The 25,167-nt window shown below is 32.2% G+C and overlaps 1 protein-coding gene across 1 annotated transcript in view; it reads left to right on the plus strand.

The window, feature by feature from the left end:
- Window positions 1-25,167, plus strand: part of LOC125052572 (dnaJ homolog subfamily C member 10-like) — a 65,337-nt gene that overhangs the window by 22,364 nt on the left and 17,806 nt on the right. Inside the window, exons 3-12 of the mRNA XM_047653497.1 lie at window positions 9,245-9,362; window positions 9,772-9,988; window positions 11,366-11,511; window positions 12,000-12,123; window positions 12,556-12,670; window positions 15,316-15,536; window positions 15,772-15,940; window positions 17,492-17,592; window positions 17,938-18,093; window positions 18,202-18,410. Coding sequence (XP_047509453.1) covers window positions 9,245-9,362; window positions 9,772-9,988; window positions 11,366-11,511; window positions 12,000-12,123; window positions 12,556-12,670; window positions 15,316-15,536; window positions 15,772-15,940; window positions 17,492-17,592; window positions 17,938-18,093; window positions 18,202-18,410 — 1,576 coding nt within the window. The remainder of the gene's footprint in view (window positions 1-9,244; window positions 9,363-9,771; window positions 9,989-11,365; window positions 11,512-11,999; window positions 12,124-12,555; window positions 12,671-15,315; window positions 15,537-15,771; window positions 15,941-17,491; window positions 17,593-17,937; window positions 18,094-18,201; window positions 18,411-25,167) is intronic.

Below are 25,167 nucleotides of genomic sequence, written 5' to 3' on the forward strand. Positions count from 1 at the left end.
AAATTAATTAATTTATTTATTGTTATTCGATAACTTATCCGATATTTTATTGCTTATTCTGCTATTCGGGACGGAAACAAATCCAACAAATCAAAAACCATTGCAATCGGTCCAGCCGTTCTCGAGTTATAAGTGTTGTAACAAACACGACTTTCTTTTATATATATAGATTTACATTATTTGCTATATTCCTGTTATCGACTATTGTATATGTTGTCTTCTCTTTGGATCTCAAAAAATATATTAAACTTTTAATTTTTTATTTGCAATTTAGAAAAAATTCAAATAAAGATATAAAATTAACAATACCGTAGAAATCACGTAAATTAGACTTTTATGATAATTAAAATTAATGATAAGAAAAAATACGACGCACAAAAAGCGTTCATTGACGTAATAGGAATAATATATACAATTTATTACATCAATATTTAAATAAAAAAAATTCTTATGATCAATGTTTTTCCAAAAATATTTATAATGCTGTCTTTATTCTAACATTTATTAAAATCTTGTTTTGTTCGCATTAATATACTTAAATCTCTCTTGAAGGGTAGCGCCACTGGATTATATTGTTTTAAATTATATTATACTTCGTTTTTATATTTGATATATATTTTTTATTTATACTTAATACTACTGCTGATTTTCAAATAGAATAGTTTCAACTATGTTATATCATCGTGATTAGTTAATTGGGATAGTAAATTTCTAATAGCTTCTCATTAAACGGGAACGATGACCTGTTGCAGTTCTATAAAGGTTACTAATGTAGCCGATTTATATCACTACGATACAAGATAACGTTCATGTAAAAAATTTTTTTATAAACGTTAGAAAATTATTTTAGTAGCAACCAAACTGCTAAAAAGTTTTATCATTTATTCATGTAGGTAACTTAATGTACACTTATGAACGTCAGTACATAAATTGAATGCATTAATTGATGAATAAATGAATGCTTAATTTACAATTACTGCCAGTGCTCAAATCAAGGGTGTAGAACTCACCAGAATAACTGGTAATAAACTCTCCGTCGCTATTTTAAATCGCCAAGGTTTTTTAACTAAATATGTGTTTCTAAGCATTTACAACCAGCTCTTACCTCATGTACATGTTAAAGGTATTAAGGCAGAAAATAATTAACACATAGCCGAATATATACTGATCCAAGTTGGACCGGTCACCACCAGTAGCGCCTGTTCAAGAGTACGACGCATGGAGCCATCGGCCCCATCGCCATCACAATTCCGTTTAAATGATGATGACAGTCCTTGAACTGTGAAGTTGGTCAGATAATTTAAAAACAATAATAAAATAATTAAAATGTTCTTCCTCGGTGCAAAGTATCAATGGTAAAGTTACGTTTTAAGGTATATGTGTTAGATTGCAACATCTACAAATATAATATAAATCTATATCATTTTGCGGTGTTCTCAAACTGGTTCGTGCCCGAACGAAATATTAATGGATGCACTAAAATACGTTTTTCTCTATTATACAATTAATTTTTAAATGTCACTAATTAAAAAGTGGTATAGCAAGCAAAAATATAATGATATATCAAGGTTATAGTGTTGGTACGATAAATTTTAAAACAGTAATAATTTATAAGTAAATGTTAATGGAATGTAAATTTCTACAAATGCATTTTATCTTTTAAAATAATTATACACCGGGTGGATAAACGATTAGCATCATGTTAATAATGCTTTATAAAGTCTCTAAACAAATTTCCCTTTGTTTAGATACCCATGTAACTAACCCAGATGCCATGCGTGATGCAATAGGTTCATCGGTCCCGATCGGTGGCAAGTCACAGCCCTGGTTTAAATGTTCTTGCAAGGCGGCCGGGCCTTGCTAGAACGGAGAATGCTTCAAAGCGCGGGCGGAAGCGGCGACATCTTGTGATGCCAATACAAACGAACTTAAAAAAGCATATAACTCTGCCTCCAGGTCCTTCAAATAGGAGGGCCACGAGCTGATTATTATCAGCTCGTGGCCCTCTAGATACCTCGCATATAATGTTTCATGATAATGAAAATATATTCCTTTTAAGAATTGGTACACTGTTTTCTTGAATTTACAATGAAAGTCGTAACGATGGAGCCAAATATATGTATTAAGATCTCTAAATAATTATCTAGCGTAGCAGAAATACGACTTAAACACGGTAAGATATCAAATTCCAATGTCATATTTCCCGTATCATCAGCCGGTAATAATAATTATCGTAAGCATCACGTTATTATAATAATTAATGCCAGTGCCACAGACTAAAAACAACAGTTATAATAGTTGAACTTTGTTAAACGGAAATCTCTGTAAGTAGGGTTGGGCTACAGATGAATAAATTTTTACATAAAGAAATTAAATATCTAATGAATTAACTATAGATCCAATTAGCACCATAAAAGGTGTTTAACTCTTCAATGTAAGCTAAACGAGTATAAATATCGCAGCTAAACTTGGCCTCTATTTGAGAACGGCTTTATTAACCAAACATAATAATATTACCATTTAAATGGATACAATTAAGGACGTCGAAGAAAGAAAAATAGCTTGGCTAGTATAATTGATTATTAGCAAAAACTTGCAGTTTGTTAAACCCAGACGTTGAAAAAAAATGTGTGCGTGCTTCTTTATGACCTTATTTTTCGAAAAATGATCTACTATATGCAACTTTACAGAAATTGGTTAAATAAAGTTAAATTAGATAAAGTTTAACAAAAGGCTTTTATTATCATAGACATGAATACAAATACAATTATTTCATTTTAACTTATTACTGGACTACTATGTAGTACTAAGATTATTACAGAATTTCATTAATTGTAATAGAATTATTAGTATTACTATCATTGTTATCGTTATTATATATTTTTGTTACTAATGGCTTCGAATCTCTTCGGATCAACCGTGGTAGGGACAAGAAAAAGATGGCGCGTAACCGAAAAATGTGACAAATGTGTATAATTTTTTTTCCAACGCCGATAAAGAAGTTTGACTTCAAAAAGCAACATGGCGCGTAACCTGCTACAAAATTTCTCCCATACGTCGATAAAGAAGTTTCACTTCAAAAGATGGCGCGTAACGGAAGAATGTGTCGCGTAACGAAAAAATGTTACACTAAATTTTTTTCCAACCGCGATAAAGAAGTTTCACTTCAAAAACTTGATAGATAATGATATATTTCTATGATTATCATTAACTTATAATGTTTCTAGTTTCATATTTATCCCATAATTAATTTTGTATATATTTAATATACCTGATATTTTAATTATTATGCCAACTTGGAATAGGGCATTATTTTAATTTCATTCCACTTCATAGTTCATGTCCACTTGCGAATTAACGAAGCAAGTAAATACTTATTATCTTATAATAATATGCATTATCTTTATAATAGTTCTCGTTATAATGACATACGTACACATGTCACATCCTTGAGTTACGGTTGTGTGACTACGTAATATAGCTTGTTATTTTTGAAGTGAAACTTCTTTATCGGGGTTGGAAAAAAATTTAGTGTAACATTTTTCGGTTACGCGTCACATGTTTCGGTTACGCGTCACATTTGACTGTTACGCGCGTCTTTTTCTTGTCCCTACCACGGTTGATTCGAAGAGATTCTAAACCATTAATAACAAAAATTTATAATAACTATAACAATGATACTAAAAATTATATTACAATTTATGAAATTCTGTAATAATCTTAGTGGTAATAAGGTAAAATGAAATAATTGTATTATTTGTATTCAAGTCTGTGATATGAAAAGCCTTTTGTTAAACTTTATCTAATTTAACTTTATTTAACCAATTTCTGTAAAGTTAGTTGCATATAGATAATTTTTCGAAAAATAAGGTCATAAAGAAGTTTCACTTCTAACGTGTGTACACTAACTAGTACACGCACATTTTTAATTTATTTTATAAAGTTATATAAATTATGATATTAACCAGAATTTTAGGGACATAAAATAAGTATAAAAGAATAACGTGATACTTAACTTTTACTTAGAATATTTTTTGTTATGAATGTAATTTATAATGTTATAATCTCTACAAATATTCTCGTATCATAATGAACAAGATTTTTTAAAGTGGACGAAGTTCTTATACAATTATAATTTACGTGTATTGCCGGAAAATCTTCGCTTTTAACCTCAGTGTTTTAATATATTGTACCAAACACCATTTACTTGAATTGTCTTTGCTTGTACGAAGACATGTGTTACCGTCACCAAGGGATTTTGTTTGATATTAATAAAAAAAATACGATCTGTACCTAAACAAAATCTGGAAATAACTAATCGATTTAATGTTCATAATAAGAAACTAAGAGTCTTGGAATACGGGCTGTTGTAAGAAAATGGTAAAAATATCTTCTATTTGGCTTGGTAATGTAAAATACCAGAAAATTAACAAACACATTTAAACTTAACAAAAATAAGAAAGATACATAACAGTAGAAACCAGAAAACAACTGAAAAATCAATAATCTCCTATCAATCTATTCACGAGAATCTAATTGACGAACCTGTTCTTGAGCATAGATTTCGACTTAAATGACGTTTTGGAATAAGTCAGAGTTAAGATTAGGCGATCATCGATCAACGGAGAAGCAGTTGTTAAATCGAGTATTGAATTTCTTTTTAGAATACAAATTTTAACTCAAATCTCGTATTAAATCAACAATCAACGCTTAAAATGCAATTTAGAACACAGGCCTTAGTATAACACTATCTTATATATAAAATTCTCGTGTCACAATGTTCGTTCCCATACTCCCCCGAAACGGCTCGACCGATTCTCATGAAATTATGTGTGCTTATTGGGTATGTCTGAGAATCGGACAACATCTATTTTTCATCCCACTAAATGTTAAGGGTAGTCCACCCCTAAATATTATTTTTTATTTTTAGATATTTTTTTCTGTTTTTATTTTTTTATGATACAGCATTAAAAATACATACAACCCCTAACTTTCACCCCTCTATGATCAACCCCTATTTTTTTATTATAAATGATATACATGGCAAAGCGACGTTTGCCCGGTCAGCTATTCTTATATATAAAATTCTCGTGTCACAATGTTCGTTCAGATACTCCTCCGAAACGGCTCGACCGATTCTTATGAAATTTTTTATGCATATTCAGTAAGTCTGAGAATCGGACAACATATATTTTTCATCCCCCTAAACGTTGTTGGTGGGACCACCCCTAAATTGTTATTTTTAGACCAAACTTTTTGTTTTTATTTTTTTATGATACAAAAATACATACAACCCTTAATTGTCACCCCTCTACAATCAACCCCTATATTTTATTATTGTATATAGTTATTTTTATTGAAGTAAAAAAATGTTTCCTAGAAATAATATATGTAGATGGCAAAACGACGTTCGCCGGGTCAGCTAGTAACATATAATTTGTATTGTCATCGATCAAAAATGATATTAATAGCGGCAATAGCGGCAATTATACCATTCAATGAATATTCTGTACTCATTATAATTGTTATGATAACAAAACTTAGATAACGGTGTGACTCGAAGTTTTTTTTAAACTTTCCCTGAACCTTTAAATGCATTGGAGATAATTTTATGATAGCTATTTCATTATACTGTCAATGGTAGAACTTTAATAATCAAAGCTCTAGATTAAATAGAACTGGCGTCAAAAGGGCTATTTCTCTATACTCTATTTCAATTATTTTAATTCATGTTATAAACGATAAAAACCTAAATTAAACGATAAAAAAATCAAATTCGAACATCCGTGTTTTGCTTGGTTGACTGATCAAGTTTATTATGTCTACCCACATTTTTGGTGCTGTTCTGTTTTGTTATTTTATATAGGTACCTACATCTGTGCGCTCTAATTTCTAATTTTTAATCTTAGTTTTAAATATGTGTTTCTCAGTAAGTGAATTTTGTATGCAATTCTTATGAGAAATAAAGTTATTGTTAAACCCCTAAAAATAAATATAATATAAATTTTGCACGGCGTAGATATCAAGTAACTTTATTACCAGTGTCTTTTATTTTTTGTAAATATATATTCTTTGTTATCGTATTACATACCTCCTCACCTTGAAATACTGCATTCAAGTAAGGGCTTCGTAAACATTTGTCAGATTGCTAGTAACTGATATTAGACGGTTTAAATGCTTTTGTATTAAAATGTTCGTAATTTTTTTTTTTTTTAATTTCTTTATTTTACAAAAAAAATATAATACAATCATAACAAGTTACATTAGCAAACCGCTGTGGTTTATATTCATGTAACCATAACAATCTTGTTTAGGAGCGCGACAAATGCATATAAAAGTAGTTTTTTAGTTTGCTGTTTATATTGGTTGGCGTTAAGGTGGGAACTGACCAAAGTTACGATGTGTAATGTAGCATTCGCATCGAGCGTGTAACGCTGTGTTTTAAAATCGGCGTAACATGCTCGTCAAAACTCTGTGCTCCACTTTCGCCGCCAGTGTTCACGAGATGTGATAGTGATAATGTTGATATCTTTCATTCTATTTAATTATTGTTTCATCCAAATTAAGAAGAAGAAAAAATGTTACTGGACATAAAACTTATTTAAAAACACAGGCGTATGAGGTGGTTTGTTATTGATTGCAATATTAAAAACCAAATGATTACTGGACAGTATAAAAACTTTGTACGCAGGTCTCGATTTTGAAGAACTGTTGAATTTAATTGGACCAACAGTACTTAAAAAAGACACAAGTTATAGAAAATCATAATCATGGTCACTAGCGACGTGCGACGCGTAATTACTGAACCGCGTAACAGTCAAAGGATTCGCCAAAAAACCGACAGCCAGGTGGAGCACTCAAAGCGAGCAACGAGCGGCTCGTTGCTCGCTGGTTTCCCCGTAACACGACGTACTGACTGCACGAATGCTCGCTGTGTACCATTACATTACATGTTACATTACACCTCGTAACGTTGGTCAGTTCCCACCTTTAGGCAATCTAAAGGTGGGAACTGACCAACGTTACGAGGTGTAATGTAACATGTAATGTAATGTTACACAGCGAGCATTCGTGCAGTCAGTACGTCGTGTTACGTCGTGTTTCCCCGTAACACGACGTACTGACTGCACGAATGTTCGCTGTGTAACATCAAGGTGGGAACTGACCAACGTTACGAGGTGTAATGTAACATGTAATGTAATGTTACACCGCGAGCATTCGTGCAGTCAGTACGTCGTGTTACGGGGAAACCAGCGAGCAACTAGCCGCTCGTTGCTCGCTTTGAGTGCTCCACCCGGCTGTCGGCTTTTTGGCGAATCCTTTGAGTGGTACGCGGTTCGGTCAGTACGCTCTTTGTCACAAGTCGTCCCGAGCGCACGCGCGTCGCGAGTAATCACACGTCAATCAATCAAACATGGAGTGGAACAAAGAAAAATCTCTGTATTTCTCTATAAAATGGAAGAAAAGAGGAAGTGTTGTGGAACCCAGCTCATCCAGAGCAAATAAATTCAACAGTTCTTCAAAATCGATCGGAGACATGCGTACAAAGTTTTTATACTGTCCAGTAATCATTTGGTTTTTCAAAGTTGCTATCAATGACAAACCACCACATAAGCCTCTGTTTTTAAATAAGTTTGGTCTCCAGTAACGTTTTTTCTTCTTCTTAATTTGTATGAAACAATAATTAAGTAGAATCAAAGATACTAACGCGTCCTCGCTGTCGGCCATCTCGTGAACACTGGCGGCGAAAGCGGAGCACAGACGTTTGACGAGCATGTTACGCCGATTTTAAAACACAGCGTAACATGCTCGATGCGTTACACGCTCGATGCGAATGCTACATTACACATCGTAACTTTGGTCAGTTCCCACCTTTACATTACATGTTACATTACACCTCGTAACGTTGGTCAGTTCCCACCTTTATATGTGATTTGGTAGACCATTTATTAGCCGCGGTAGCAAATACCTCAACGTTCTCTCGCCGTATACGTTGTTTGCTCTTGATGTACGGAGCCGGACATGCGTTACCGCTCGGGTCTGTACGTCATGCTCTACTCTTTTTTTTAGTCATCTTGAAAAAAGTCTATGGCTCTATAACCCAAATATGTATTAGCCACCAAAACGAGAAACTGCTGCAGCTGAAAGATTAAAATTTAACTTTTATTTAAACAAATTTTTAATCTACATATAAATTGTGCAATTTCTATAATAATGATGTTTGGTAAAATATGGACGTGAGCTAGAATGCTGCAGAAACGAGCATAAAATTTAAAAAATTTAACTCCGAAAAATATTTAGTTTAATTCTTACCTTTACCTTGCTAAATCAATTAACAAACAATTCACTACCGTATTATAATATTATAAATACATTTTATTGCGAGGAAGTATTTTTCTGAATATACTCATGACTACAGTTAAGTTCGTTGACTGCAAAGATTGACAAGTTGGCAGGTGGATTGTGATTCAAAATAATAAACAATGTTTTTTAGGCAGTGTTTTTTTTGCTTTTTACAATATTGGCGTTACTGTAAACAATGGACAGCGGTACTATTTACGGAAACGAATTTGATATTAAATTAAATTTTATTATTTATTAGAATGTATTTAGCATTAAACATTCAGAGTATTTGATGTTAAGGCGTACCACTGATATAGATGGAACTCAACCAAGAGCTGGTTGGCCAGCATCGTAGTTGTGTTGTGTTCGGCCTATGACTATCTGGAAACTATCTGCGTCCATTTCTTCAGGTTTTTGATCGTAGGCAGGTCATTGGCCTCCCGTGCCTCCAACCACAAAAATAATTTATTATCCAAAAGTGAACCAAGTACCAGACTGGTGGGTTTCAGCCCGTATGTCCTGTATAAAAACCTTTCTATAATTTTGTAACCAACGAGCGATACTATGACAAAGTGTATTAAAAGTGAGAGATTTAGATACTATACTTTGGTAAACATAAAACAATATTCGAATAGGTACACGAATCACAATAGTTTATAAGCTTTTAGGTTGAGTGGTTTAGGAATGCTTAAAGAACAAAAAACCTTATTTTACTACATTAAATATTTTACAAAATTTCCAATTAGCCTAACTTTAACTCCGTACTCACATATAACTTATATATTAATAGGTTAAACTACCCAGTTTCACCGTGTTTTTTGTTAATAGTTTCGTTTATTGTGGCAGTTATTTTATCTAATTTACAAATAATACTGAAACTAATATTTTTTATTGTTTCCAGAAAAAAAAACAATCCTCAACAATGTCTCGGGACTGTTCAAATCAGGCCACCTCACTGCCATAATGGGGCCATCAGGTGCTGGAAAATCGTCGCTTTTGAACGCACTCACTGGATTCTGGTAAAATATAACGTATTAGCCTAAGATAACGAAATGAATTCCAAAATGAACAAACCATGAAGATATGAAAAAGTTTAATTATGTACGGATGCAACAATACTTAAGACCTTTAAAAAAAAAGAATAACGAGAATTCCAAGTTATAATGAAACAATCTTATAGTTCAGTTATCATTCATATGCTTACATTAACCAACGAACAATAAACTTGTAAAGTACCTTTAAGGTTTTTACCCTGTTACAAATATTTCATTACAAGGAGATGATTAACCTTGCAAACTTTTTACAGCGTATAATATTGTTAATTTATAAAACATCTGCTTTATAAATTATATGCACATAATATCCATTTTGAATTTCCGGTAAGTATTAAAACGGAGGTATAGTTAGCCAAAATTAAATTAATTTCAGTTTAAACGGTGTAGAAGGCACAGTCAGGGCTGGTGAAGCAGTATGTAAAATAAGAAAGGATATATCGAGCAGCGCGATACGAGCTTATAGAAAGAAATCCTGCTACATCCTTCAAGATGACCGCCTGGATCCGCTTTTTACAGTCAAAGAACTTATGACCTTCGCTGCGGATTGCAAACTGGGGAACATGATCACTCCGAAACTAAAAAAAACTATAGTGAGTAACGTGACCGATGTCAGTCAATGTCAGAGATTAGATTATTTGCCATTTGAATCTCTAAGGATTAAATACTTAAGTAGCAGTTTTTTCGATGTGTAACAGTTTTTTTTTTTAATTAATTTATTTATACTTTATTACCTTAAACAAAACGTACATATAAAAAAGCAGGTTACAAAAGTTATAAGGCAACAGGCAACCCTAATGCGGAACAATAACAAAGAAACACCTAGAGGGTAGAGTACAAGAAGTGCATGAATAATTAACAAAAAAAACTTAAAATAACACGTAACTATAACTAAAATAAAATAAAATCTAAAGAAAAAATAACAAACATTTAAAAGCGAATCAAAAGGTTAACTGAGTCACAATAATTAATTTATATAGGTAGAGCTAATTACGAGGCAAAAAGACAATCATCAAAAAGAAGCTTTTTAAATAAATTTAAAGACTGAGCTCGTCTAATATCAATTGGTAGGGAATTCCATGGATACTTTGCACAGTAAAGGAGGAGTGATAGTTTTGTGAATAGGAGTTTCAAGAATAATTATTACTTATTTAAGAGAAAAACAATTGCCCATAAGTACTCGGAAGTTTCCTATAAACCAGTCCAGTGAACAATTATGACTTATGGCACATTTTTTTCTTATATTAAAATAAAGTAAAATTGATACAATTTAACAACAACCATATTTTTATATTTTTTATCTCAATATACAACGTCATTGGGTCCGGTTTTGTATTTCTCAAAGATAACGGTTTGCGAATGCGAGCAAGGTACGATTTAATAATGCATACTGTCTTTTGCACACATATTGTCTTGCACTGCAGTTGCCAATGTTGTGTTAATTGAATAGATTTCAGACTCTGCTCTAACCATGAGATTTGCAGTCGCGACTTATTACTAAGTGTGACGAATTAAATACGTGTTTTATTATAGGGTATCAGACTTAGCTTTCATGTGGAACATGGTGTAATGGTTGCAGCTCCTTACAAACGTTGTGTAAAAAAAAACATGGCGATTAAAAAGAGTGGCGGAGAGTTTATTGCTCTTCTCTTCCGTTCTACGCCCTTGATTTGAGAACTGGCAGTAAATGTAAAATTAGAAGCATTAATATGTATTTCTTTAATGACGAATCACAAGTGTACATTGTGTTACCTACGTGAATAAATGATTTTTTGATTTGATTTAGCGCCTCGACTTTGAGACACCCCTTAATGGTCCACTGCGCAAATTTATCATGCGTATGGCATTCCATATATGCGTTTTAAATGCGGCGGATTGATATTTACTCACTAAGAGCAAAATAAGTTTAATGGGTCAAAAGTAGTCTTAAATAAAAAATAGCATTTATTTATAGCGTGACTTTTTTACAGATATCAGATATATTGGAGACACTCGGGTTAAAAGGCCACGAGAACACAAGGGCTGGCAATCTCTCTGGCGGTCAGAGAAAAAGGTTGTCTATCGCTGTGGAGCTAATTGACAACCCTCCAGTCTTATTTCTGGATGAACCAACTACGTAAGTAGATATATCTATTTCTTAACTAGGATAGCAAAGATGTAGTTAAATAGGCCGGTAGGTAGTTCTAGGAGGTGTAAAGTTTAAAAGCCTTAATGTCCTCCTGTCCTGAGCGTCATGGTGCTCCTGAAACCGTTGTGGTAAATTACTGCCCGGATATTTCCATCTCTGACGATACAGCTCGGTGAATGGCATGATATCTTTCAGGACATTCTCTAGGGAGACTAATTTTCCCTTGCCTTCTACGCTAGGCTGTTGAGAGGTTTTATAGTTCCTCAAAGCTCCTATATCCCCTGCTACCCTGGTATACCATTTGGGTTATCATATCCACTCAATATTCGGCGTTGTTGGCTAGTTTAGCACTACCCAGAGGACACGTGCAGGGTGTTTGAATGGGGACAGGGAACACGAAGCGATCGATCAATATCTAGAAATTGTTGTAATTAAATGGCAATATTTTAAACAAGAGTATTTTGTCTTTGTTCTAGTGGTCTTGACAGTCTTACAACAAATCAGTGTATCAGCATGCTGAAGGAACTCGCAAAGGGAGGACGCACAATTGTTTGCACTATACATCAACCTACAGCACTTATATACAAAATGTTTGATCAGGTATGAACGTTATAATTATAAGATAATGAGACTTAAAAGTATTCTATAATTCATGTTCCTACATATTTTTTTTAAATATTTTATTGAGTGTTGTACTTTTTGTATACATTTTAGATAAGTGTTTTTAGGGTGACGCGTCATTTGTTCATTAATATAAAAATTTTAAATAATCAAAAAGAATAAAAATTAAAAATGTTCTATCGAGAAAAGTGTATTAGATGCTTGTCTTAACAAAGCTGGCATAAGTATGTAGAGATATTTAAGTGAAATTTGAATGAATTTAAAAAAAGTAATGTTTTTATTTCCAATATATTTTTCCAATTTTGAAAAAATAGATTCTTAATTCCATTGAATTTCAACCCCAAAACTCTTGCATTAATGGATGAATTTTTGTGATTTTAAGTCGACATTAATTTTAATAATTACCTACAGGTGTACATACTTGCTGAAGGAATGTGCATTTACGATGGGAATAGTGAAAGCACTGTGTCATACTTATCATCTATGGGTTTTAATTGTCCCGTGTACCACAACCCTGCTGATTACAGTAAGTGCAACATGTAATAATAATATTTTGAGTTATCTTGCTTTAATGGTCTCAGAACTGCTTTCATTTGACGGCTCATTGGTCTAGAGGTTAGTACCCCTGAATGCGAATCCATGGGTCCCGGGTTCGATCCCCGGCTGAGACAAACATCGATGTGATGAGCATTTGGTGTTGTGCTTAGGTCTTGGGTGTTTAAATATGTATTTATATGTATATTCGTTGCCTATCCGTTGCCGTTGCCTAGTACCCATAACACAAGCTTCACCAATCACCAGCTTAGCATGGGACTAGGTCAGTTGGTGTGAATTGTCCAATCATAAAAAAAAATCTGTTTAACGGGGTATCATTTTATTGAAATATAAGTTTAGGTAAAAATACGTTATCATAGAAATAGAATAAATAATAAATCCTTTTTCCCCGTGTAAATCAATTATTTCCATCGACAAACGGCTCGAACTAGAGAACCTAAGATAATTCGTCAACCGATGTAATATGATTTATCTTATTTGGGTACTGAGTTTAATAATACTAAGTGGATTTGTAGATATATTTTTTCACGTGCTTAGTGTGAGATGTTAATTTTTATTACTACTTTGGTATTGTGTAATCTTATACCAACCTTGACGTGCAACTACGAATACCGCCGGTACTCTGTAATTCCCAAAAGTGATAATGATCCCTATATATTGAGATTTTGTATCCAATTTCAATGTGATATTAGGACATAGACGGGATTCCCTCACTTGACTTAATCTTATTTAGTCCTGATGAATCATGAGACTACGATTTAAATCTCTTATTATATTACTTAAATCGCACAATATATTACTATAACAAATTATTTATGTATTTAAATTGTATAACCAAAAAACAGTCCTATCTTATAACAAATAAAATCAAAAAGGTTTATTGGTGGTACTATAGAATTAAGAGCGGGCTATAATATATTTTTCGTATATAATATTGTTTATCTATGTAATCTGTTTTGGCTTTCTGTACTGTCTAAGTGTTTGTTTTATAATATTATGTATATTAGCTGTAAGATTACTTATAATTAAATAAATAAATAACCAAAACCACTCATCGTAGATTTGATTAGACTATGACTGACTAAAACGTAAGAGGAAAGAAAAGAGACGCAGTATATGTATCGCGCTAAATCTCGTTTCTGACCTCACCCCGAGTATACTTACAGCGGGATGGCGATGACGCCGCGTGCCAAGTCACCTATATCGTATATTTACAAGCAATATAATCGAAATAAAACGGAGTTAAAATTTGAGTCTGTCCTTTGTTAACTTGATAATAAACCTTTTTTTTCACTTCGGCTACTGCTACTATCTATTTCAAACCCCTAAGTGATAAGGGGTGTCCGCCCAAAAAAATATTTTTTATTTCTTACACAATTTTTTTTGTTTTTAATTTTTTATGATACAGCATACAAATACAACATACAACCCCTAATTCTCCCCTCTGCGATCAAAACCAATGTTTTTATTATAGTAGATAGTTATTTTTATTGAACTAAAAAAATTTTTCCTAGAAATAATATACATGGCAAAACAACGTTTGCCGGGTCAGCTAATAGTTTCTATACGTATATAAAATTTAAATAAAGAATATTAGATTACATGATGTGTACCTACTATGCTTAATCTAAATTGTTTTTATAGCAAATGTATTAGTATCTAAATACATATAATAAATTACAAAAATACAAAAATTTTATCGCTTACAAGATCACCATAATCGTATTATATAGATCACAATTCCAGATATACGGAAACCAATTTTAAAAAACAACAAATTTAACAATGTACAGGAAATACCTGTCTATAATTCATATAAATTATTCATATTTTTTTGCTTTACAATAATTATATGACGAGTCATTATAAAATATTTTCGCTGGACATATTATATATGTATATAAAAGACATTATAATACTGGTGGATCAGATGTTGTAAACATAATAACAAAAAACAAGTATCGGTTGATATGTTAACTAAAAAGAAAATAAACATTCGCAACAATTCTTTCTCCGTCTTTTTATTAAGATAAACATGGTTGCTTTCTGGACAATAAAGCGCTGCACAACCCAAAGTTAACGTGAAAAATTACATAAATAACTTTTCCACAGACTTATCTTGCCGGACTGACCAGTGTTGGCCTAGTGGCTTCAGCCTGCGACTCTCGTCCCTGAGGTCGTAGGTTCGATCCCCGGCTGTGCACCAATGGACTTTCTTTCTATGTGCGCATGTTACATTCGCTCAAACGGTGAAGGAAAACATCGTGAGGAAACCGACATGACTTATACCCAAAAAGTCGACGGCGTGTGTCAGACACTGGAGGCTGATCACCTACTTGCCTATTAGATTGAAAATTGATCATGAAACAGATTTAGAAATCTGAGGCCCAGACCTAAAGAGGTTGTAGCGCCACTGATGTATTTTTTATCTTGACTTAATAACTATTTATCTAAATTATCCATGAACTCATATAAATCGGTCCAGCGGTTCATAGACCAGTGGCAAACATGATGACAGTTTTATCTAAATAAAATATTAAAGGACTAAAGAAGTCGTTTTAATTGTGTTGTTCAATGTTTAAGGCGTGAATAGGTCCTTTACCGCTTTATTTACAGTTTTAGAAATCGCGAACGGAGAATATGGAAAGTTCAATGAACTGATGGCAGCGCGGTGTATCCGAGATCAAAAGATTGAGAAAGTCCTTCCGCATTTAGAGCAAGAAACTCCCTCACCTCTATCATACGGAAAGATGTCAATCATGGTCAGTCAGCCTCATGAGGCTTACAGGTTTGGAGTACTTTTCAAACGGTGTCTGAAACAACAGTATAGAGATTGGGTCAGTATATAAATATCAACTAATTCTTATACTATATCTAATTTAGGTTTTTTTAATTATAAAAAAACAATACATATTTTTTTCTAATTTTAATCTTCTCATTTTTCTTTTAAATTAACGAAACTTTAACTTTAACAGTAAGAATATTGCTACATATTATAAAAATCAAACAATCAATGACCACGCTAGAAAGCGATGGACAAAACCGGTACCAACAATGAATTTATTATTACAGACTGTGACGCATCTAAAAGTGATATTACATCTATGCCTGGGTATCATTCTTGGATTGGTATTTGATAATTCAGGCAACGATGGATCAAAAACATTTAGTAATCTTGGCTTCCTCATCATATCATCTACCTATCTCTGCTACACGTCTGTTATGCCAGCTGTTCTGAGATGTACGTATTTTTTTTATTATTTATAACTAGCAACCCAGGCCGGCTTCGCACGGTCAACCGTGAAAAATTATATACCTAAAGTTTCCTCTTGAATAATTCTAGATTGAAGTGAAAACCGCAATAAATTCCCTGCAGTAGTTTTTAAATTTATCGCGAACAGACAGACATACTTCTCATTTTGCTATCTTGTTCAGTTGGTTTTTGAATATATTACAATGGTATCTCTATAACTCGAATGTCAAGAGGAATGCAAAAAAAAATGAGTAACGAGTTTTCGACTTAACAAATACTTCGAGATACATATGTTTTAACTGCTGAAATTTCGGCTTACAGAGGCGTGATTTCTATGTGTATTTTTCGATTGTATGCAATGATTCATTCATTGCACGAGTACAAGACAAAAACAATAGATTAGAAGCCCCAAATCCGAACATTCATTTTGGATTTAATTGCTAATACTTTGGGGAATTCCAAGTAAGACGTCATTATATTTTACTAACTACGACTTATGAAGTCTCCTTTTATAAATTCGAGTTATAGAGTATAAATATGTATTATCAATATACAGTCTAATTAATTCGAGATACCGCTTATTTAAGAGTTCAGCGGTAGGGAATAGCATTTTTTTTTCGACTTACTGAGGATTTCTACTTAACGAGGTTCGAGTTATGGAGATTCCACTGTATTTGAGGAAACTTTTAAAATTAAATGTTCGATTAAATACAAAACTTGTGTGTCCTTAAGTATTTTGAAATTTAAATGGAAAATGCAGTAGTGTCTTTTCAGCAGAACACATTTGTTTTCGTTATTTATGCCTGCATAGTTCATTAACCTGGGCTTCCAGTAAGGTCGAGTGTTTATACCTGTCTGTGAAACAAAATTTAAAAGGTGTAACCCCTTAAAATTTGCTCTCAATACAAAATCACCAGACAAAACACGTACATACTTATTTCATTTAAAAAAATCACTTAATGTATAAATAACTACCTATGCGTCGGGTTTCCTAATGACGACCACGACAGGTTGATAAAAAAAATCACCTAAATAATATTTAATTGCATGTTTATTGAGTATGTGGAATTTATAAAAATGTATTGTGGTCCGTAGCATGGATAATTCCATGAAATTGATCATTGCACGGAATGATTCTATTTCATCCGATGGTCACCAAAAACTTTCAATATTATTGGATCGCGTTTATGATAAATTAACGATATTTCAACTGACTTTAACCGTATCGTTGATATAATATCTGACATGAGTTGGTTGGGTATAATGTCACTATTACTAGATTTTTCACGAATGATTGGCCATATCACGAAATGGCCATGCTGTTTGTATCTATGAACGCTGAATCCGGACTCTACGCTCTTGATTCGAGAGTCGGCAGTAAATGTATTTTTATTTATTGGTACGTTTGAAGTGAACGTAATGTTACATGTATGTTTTAAAAAGAATTACTGTATTCATAACTAAACTCTAGCAATCACTTAAACACGAAAAAAATACTTTAATAGAAATTATATATAATTAAGTTGTTTTCTGTTTCAGTTCCCGACGCTTTACCTGTATTAAAAAAAGAAAATTTTAATAATTGGTATGGTCTGAAAACATATTATGCAGCTACTTTGGTTACTACGATTCCAATACAAGTAAGATTTCAGCTTATGACTATCGCGGCTATATTATAAAAAGATGAGAATGAATAGACTAAGCACCGCAGTCATTGAAGTTGTAACTTCAAATTTGTAAATTTTATTACGTATATCATTCTTTCTTCTAAATTATTTACTTTTATTACCCGAAGAAAAACATCATGGTTCACACCCGGGCCTCGAAGGCACGACCCTGTGGTCCTCTTAAAGTTTAAAATACAATTATTTTATTATATTAATAAAACCCACCACCAGTTACTGTTTTTCAAGCGCAATATAAAATACGCATTAGTAACCAGTAGTAGTAAAAAACGTTTTTTACAAATTAAATCGATTTTTCAGATATGGTACAGTCTTGTGTACTCCTTGCCAGCATATACGATCACCGGACAACCGCTAGAGCTTTCTCGATTTGTCATGTTTGTCCTCATCCTTGCCAACGTGACTCTTTTGGCTGATGCGATAGGCAATGTCATCGGATCCTGTCTGAACCCTATTGTAAGTATCAAAAAACATTCAATCTTTACTATCCGAGTCCTCTACAGAAATATCAATTTAATTCACAAGCAAAGAAACCAGATGTAATATAAAATTGTTTTATTTCAGAATGGAACATTTTTTGGCGCAATTATAACGTGTATTATGCTCGGTTTTGCTGGTTTCCTGGTTCTGCTGCCTCATATGCACCCCATCATGCAGTTTATATCATATGGCTCTTTTTTGAGACACGCCTTCGAGGGTTTGGTCTTATCTATTTACTCATATGGAAGAACACCCATTTACTGCCCCGACAGTGTAGGTTACTGTCATATGAGGTGAGTTTGTATGTGGTATATATAATGTAAATTGTAAAAAAAAGATTTGGAGAATGCTTTAAAATTAGTTTGGTTACATGTGACTCTCCTTATTTCCTAAAAATTAACTTACTTGATGATAAAATGTTCTTTTTTTTCCACAGGTATCCTAAAGAACTAATGAAGGAGCTTAGTATAAAACCAGACAACTATTGGACGGACGTCGCCATACTCCTATCAGAGATTGTTGTTTTAAGAATAGTTGGTTACTTGACATTGAGACGTATGATCAAAAAAGCTAATTAATACTGTTTGTGTATATAAAATCACTTTATATTGTCATAACACGCACCATGACATGGTGACAACTATTTATTACAAATTTTGTATATTAAATTACAAAAGTTTTATAATAATGTTATGGTAACCAACCAATTATTTTCTTGGACTTAACTTTTATATTATTAAAGCCAGGTGCTAGAAGTGTTTATCATATAATAACTTTGCTCAAGTAAGAATAAACATACCAGTGGTAAGAAATTTAATTAGTACAATCTTAAGTGTTTTTTATACTGTGTTTTCTTAAAGGAGCCATATCCTTACCTACAACTTGATAGAACTTAGTAGTATTCTATTAAAAATTCATCCTATAAGTTCATATAATAGAAAGTTACCACAAGTCTTTAATTTTTATATTGGTGTAAACAATAAAATATGTTATAAATTAATGTGGATGGCCAACTATTTAAAGATAAGTAAATGTTTTGTATAGAATAAAGTGTGTACATAATTAGGTATTATTATTGATAGCTGATTCATTACTTTAATTATATAAGCAGGTGAATATATTAATAGTAACTTTGTGGCATAATGATTGGACACTAGGGATTTTAGAACTTATAATTTTTGATCAAAATAGTGTTTTACAAAGTAATAGTAGTTACTATATTTAAATACTGGAACAACTAATCTAGTTGTTGGGTGAAAATTAACTAGTGGCTCTCAAAATAAAACGAAAATAAGAATGATTTTGTTTTTCTTGTTCCATCATATTATATGCAACATTGTAGCAATCTGATTGCATACATGACATGTTTCCGTGTAAGTAAGTTTTAATAAATATTAATATTATATAAGTATGGATCTACTTTAAGTTTACACTGCACTTCTTTCAAACTGTGATTATTATGGCACTTACTTAAATATGTTATTAATTATTATTCTTTTACTAAAGATTTGTGTATTTATATTTACTAAGGGTATGTCTTAGTAAAACAAGTGTTTCAAGAAAATACCTGTGGTGAAAACACATTTGTAAATTTCACGATCGCGAATTTAGAAAAGTATAATTCTTCGTATTTATTATACATGATAGACAAAAACAGAGTCATATCATGTTCGATGATATATAATATATTTGCTACAACTTACTTTAAAAATATACCTATTGGATATTAAGTTGTAAAGTTAGTTAATAAAAATATGAAAGATACTATTGTTTTATTAATAAATTTTTATTATTAACAGGTTATATTACGGTTTAAGACCTACTTATCAGCAATCCATGCAATCAGCAATGTCAAATGTGCAATTAAATTTAAAAATTATACATCTTTAACAAGTTCCGACAACTACATTATTACCGAATACCGATTATTGAAAAGATATCGCCATTCGCCAATTAAATATATGACATTTGACATCTGTCAGTTTTAGCTAAGAAGTGAGATTAATGTGAATCATGTAGTGAGGCAGATTAGAACATCGATAAAGCATAATGAATCGTAATAATTTAGTTATTGACTCTAAGTGCGTTTTCCAATTACAGAGCATAATGCGAGTCAGTGCCGCACAATGCCGCATAATACTCCAGTCAAATTACGAAATAAATAAACATGAGCGAACACAGTTTGGGGATTTTGAGGATCGATAGGGGGGTGTATTCTGAGCATAAATTCCAATTTGAGGGGTTGTACTGAGGTCAGCTCAAGGTCATTTCGATGGAAACGCGTTTAATTCGATATCTCGAGAATGGTTAGTGTTAGGCGAAAAATTGTAGAGACCTTTTCTTTTTCTAACTAAATTTACTAACTTTTTTATTTGAAACTTTTTTTTATAACATTAATATTTTTCAAGTTATTACTCCCGCAAGGCAGAAATTTTACTTTTTTTTCAATTTTTCGTCGTTTTCTCCCCAACCATTCAATTTTATTAAATTATACCGATCATCAAAGTGTAGATCTTTTAATTATGAACAATTTTGTTCTTAAACTTTTTTCTGTAATGCCAATACCTTCGGAGTTATAGATTACTTTACCGAGCGAAATCCGCGCCACTGTCGCAATATAAAAAGGTCAATCGATTAAACTATTTAAAAATTTGGCATTTAATATTCATGGGTTAATTTGGGTAAGAAGTAAATTAAAAATTAAAACTGTTTCACACATTTATTGATAGAAAAATAGGTTATAAAATTCGGAATATTAAGCAGCCGAGGTCGATGGAAGTGATTCGTGAATATTCGTGGTCCTGACGGTATTGGGGCATACGTCGTCCTCGTCCATAGCGTCAAGATCATCGTTGTCGATAACGTTAGCGACATTCGAACAATAGTTCTCTTTGTAATTGGTGCAAATCACTGAGCAAAAGAGGCCGGCCTTTCTGCATCCGCACGCTTTGCCGCACGTAAATTATCCGGAGCTGGTTTCAATGACATCGCTATCGGCTAATAATTACTGATTAATTATCATTATTAATGATATATTATGATTAATAATTTACTGAGATCGATTGCGTGCAAATGCAAAACCAAATGCAGCAAAGCGTGCGGATGCAGAAAGGCCGGCCTCTTTTGCTCAGTGATTTGCACCAATTGCCAAGAGAACTATTGTTCGAATGATGATCTTGACGCAATGGACGAGGACGACGTATGCCCCAATACCGTCAGGACCACGAATATTCACGAATCACTTCCATCGACCTCGGCTGCTTAATATTCCGAATTTTATAACCTATTTTCTATCAATAAATGTGTGAAACAGTTTTAATTTTTAATTTACTTCTTACCCAAATTAACCCATGAATATTAAATGCCAAATTTTTAAATAGTTTAATCGATTGACCTTTTTATATTGCGACAGTGGCGCGGATTTCGCTCGGTAAAGTAATCTATAACTCCGAAGGTATTGGCATTACGGAAAAAAGTTTAAGAACAAAATTGTTCATAATTAAAAGATCTACACTTTGATGATCGGTAAAATTTAATAAAATTGAATGGTTGGGGAGAAAACGACGAAAAATTGAAAAAAAAGTAAATTTCTGCCTTGCGGGAGTAATAACTTGAAAAATATTAATGTTATAAAAAAAAGTTTCAAATAAAAAAGTTAGTAAATTTAGTTAGGAAAAGAAAAGGTCTCTACAATTTTTCGCCTAACACTAACCATTCTCGAGATATCGAATTAAACGCGTTTCCATCGAAATGACCTTGAGCTGACCTCAGTACAACCCCTCAAATTGGAATTTATGCTCAGAATACACCCCCCTATCGATCCTCAAAATCCCCAAACTGTGTTCGCTCATGTTTATTTAACCCGTTTTTAGCCATAATTTGACTGGACTATAATGCTGAAGCTTAATTGGAACGTGAATTAGTTTTCAAATGCATCAGCAGAGTGCGCTAAGTCAGTGTTGAAAAAAAAATGTTCTGAATAGAGTTAGCAACCTCATTAATGTATTAATAATGTTGTTAATAATAATAATTGGTCGAAAACTTTTTACGCTTATTTTAATAATAAATTATTTCATTAACATTTTTTTACTGAAATAAGAGAAAACCTTTAAAGAATATAAGGTTTTAACAAGCTAAATTAACAGTAAAATATTTAGTTTCATGTAAGAAGTTTACATCATTTATGTTTTGAGTATTTTTTTATAAAATGATTTCTAAAAAAATTATATACTTTTTCAAAACCATTGCAATGTTTACAAAAGTATAATCCTGTAAATTAAATTTGTTTACAGATCCGAATTTTAAAATAAAATTGTATTCATATTTTAAATGTGGAATATAAAAAAAGTAACTATTTATACCTTCATCCATACTTATATTTATTTTTTTTTAGCAGTTTGAAATAACTTTAATTATTTTCAAAATCTACGAGGAAACGAAAGCCTTACAAATTTTTCAACAATAAATAATATTTACTAACGAAAATTTTGATATATGCCAACTTAAAGAAAAACACTGGTAAATTTTCTGTCACTGTGTTGGTATTGATTGCGAGAAGCACGCGAGAGCATAAGTTTTGAGAGTGCTCAATTGTGCGAAGCGTTGCTGTAGTTGGAACATTCAACGTTGAGCATTATGCCGCATAATGCGCTCTAGTGCTGTAATTGGAAAACGCACTTAGTCTTTTTGGTATAAAGGCTAGGAAGAGTAACTGCACATCAAAATTGTATAAAAAAATGGTAAGTTACTTTTAGATACGGATTGTGCGGCTGACTTTGCGGCGTATTGTACTCAGTCTACAGTAGGAAGACCGCGGCTATATTATTGACTGCCGCTAAAATATTCGAATAAGCTCTGTACCTTCATTGTCAAACAAGTGAAACCGTATTTGTTAGATTGCCAGCGTGGCTTTCGACCCTTGTGTAGTACAAGCAGCAACTTACTATAGATAGAACTAACGGTAGATGTTTTGATACTTTGTATACAGGAAGGTGTTTGACGTTGTGGATGATGACATACTGTTATCGAAGTAGGCCAGACTCCAAAAGTAATATTTTTTCTAGAATTGCACAAACTACGTTTAATAATATCAATTAATTAATAGAGTATGTACCTATACAATTTTTAATAATAAAAATACTAAACACCAAGCGAGAGAAATTATATATTACAAAATATGTAGTCAATGTATCGTTTAGAAATTTCGACAAAGGACGTTACTTTATCGGAATTCGGAACTAGTCGTAACTATATAAACCAGACAACTATTGTTGTATCTCTTTTTTACGCATTAGAATAGCCTCCCAGAAAAAGGATGAAATATGATATTAATGTTCATGTTCTAGAGCTGTAGATATTGTGCGTTTTCCAATTACAGAGCATAATGCGACTCAGTGCCGCACAATGCCGCATAATGCTGAAGCTTAATTGGAACGTGAATTAGTTTTCAAATGCATCAGCAGAGTGCGCTAAGTCAGTGTTGAAAAAAAAAATGGGCTAGCTGATGGCGACGTGTATCTCGTTCGTATAATATACTTAATATTAAATTTCTCATGTAAATAAAAAATAATTTTTGTAATGAGAAATAAAGTTCTTTAAACATTAAAATGTTCTGAATAGAGTTAGCAACCTCATTAATGTATAAATAATGTGGTTAACAATAATAATTGGTTGAAAACTTTTTACGCTTATTTTAATAATCAAATTATTTCATTAACATTTTTTTACTGAAATAAGAGAAAATCTTTAAAGAATATAAGGTTTTAACAAGCTAAATTAACAGTAAAATATATAGTTTCATGTAAGAAGTTTCATTTACGTTTTGAGTAATTTTTTTTAAATGATTTCTAAAAAAATTATATACTTTTTCAAAACCATTGCAATGTTTACAAAAGTATAATCCTGTAAAATAAATTTGTTTACAGATCCGAATTTTAAAATAAAATTGTATTCATATTTTAAATGTGGAATATAAAAAAAGTAACTATTTATACCTTCATCCATACTTATATTTTTTTTTTAGCAGTTTGAAATAACTTTAATTATTTTCAAAATCTACGACGAAACGAAAGCCTTACAAATTTTTCAACAATAAATAATATTTACTAAAGAAAATTTCGATAAATGCCAACTTAAAGAAAAGCACTGGTAAATTTTCTGTCACTGTGTTGGTATTTATTGCGAGAAGCACGCGAGAGCATTAGTTTTGAGAGTGCTCAATTGTGCGAAGCGTTGCTGTAGTTGGAACATTCAACGTTGAGCATTATGCCGCATAATGCGCTCTAGTGCTGTAATTGGAAAACGCACATTATATATAATATGTATTACAGTTTATAACATAGAGTAGGTTTAATAATTTAATATGTATCTCAACTTGGTCTGTGCGTTCAAAGAACATTTTTATAGAAAAATATACACTAAAACAAATAACAATCAGTGCTGGCAACACTTGGGGGTTTTCCCCCCAAAATTAGGGGTAATCAAGATCTCCAGGGGTTTTTTAGCGGGTACATTTATTTAGGGGGTACGTTATTCAAGATTTTTTTTTCTACAAACACGATTCTATAAAATTTATGGTAAGCTTCGAACGCAATCAACAAACTAAACCAAATATAAACTCCAAGCCTGGCTACAGCTTAAATATCGAAAAACAATACTTTCATGTGTCAAATTTGTTCCTTCTGACCGTATGATCAAATCATTTAACCTCAATATGTAGGATTTTAAAAATATCAGCAACAGCAAAACACAACGCGAAAGCCAGACGAAGCCCTCGACGAAATATTAGAAGCATAAGCTTTCCAATGACATTTAATAATATTGTATTAGAAGTAAAAAAGCACATTGAAGCAATTCGTTTTTTTTATTTTAATTCTGTCTCGTTTAACTGTAACAGAACACATAAAAAAATATTGGTTGTTTGTAAAGTAGGTTTACGATCGAGATGTTTACGTGATAACGTCTTATAGGCCAGTCATTATAGACATTCGAAATCGAAAATTTGATAATAATTCCAAAAGTTTTCAAACTTCGGTCAAGTGAATGGTACAT

Source organism: Pieris napi, chromosome 9 (genome assembly GCF_905475465.1).
Source record: "Pieris napi chromosome 9, ilPieNapi1.2, whole genome shotgun sequence".
In the NCBI taxonomy this organism is placed as follows: domain Eukaryota; kingdom Metazoa; phylum Arthropoda; class Insecta; order Lepidoptera; family Pieridae; genus Pieris; species Pieris napi.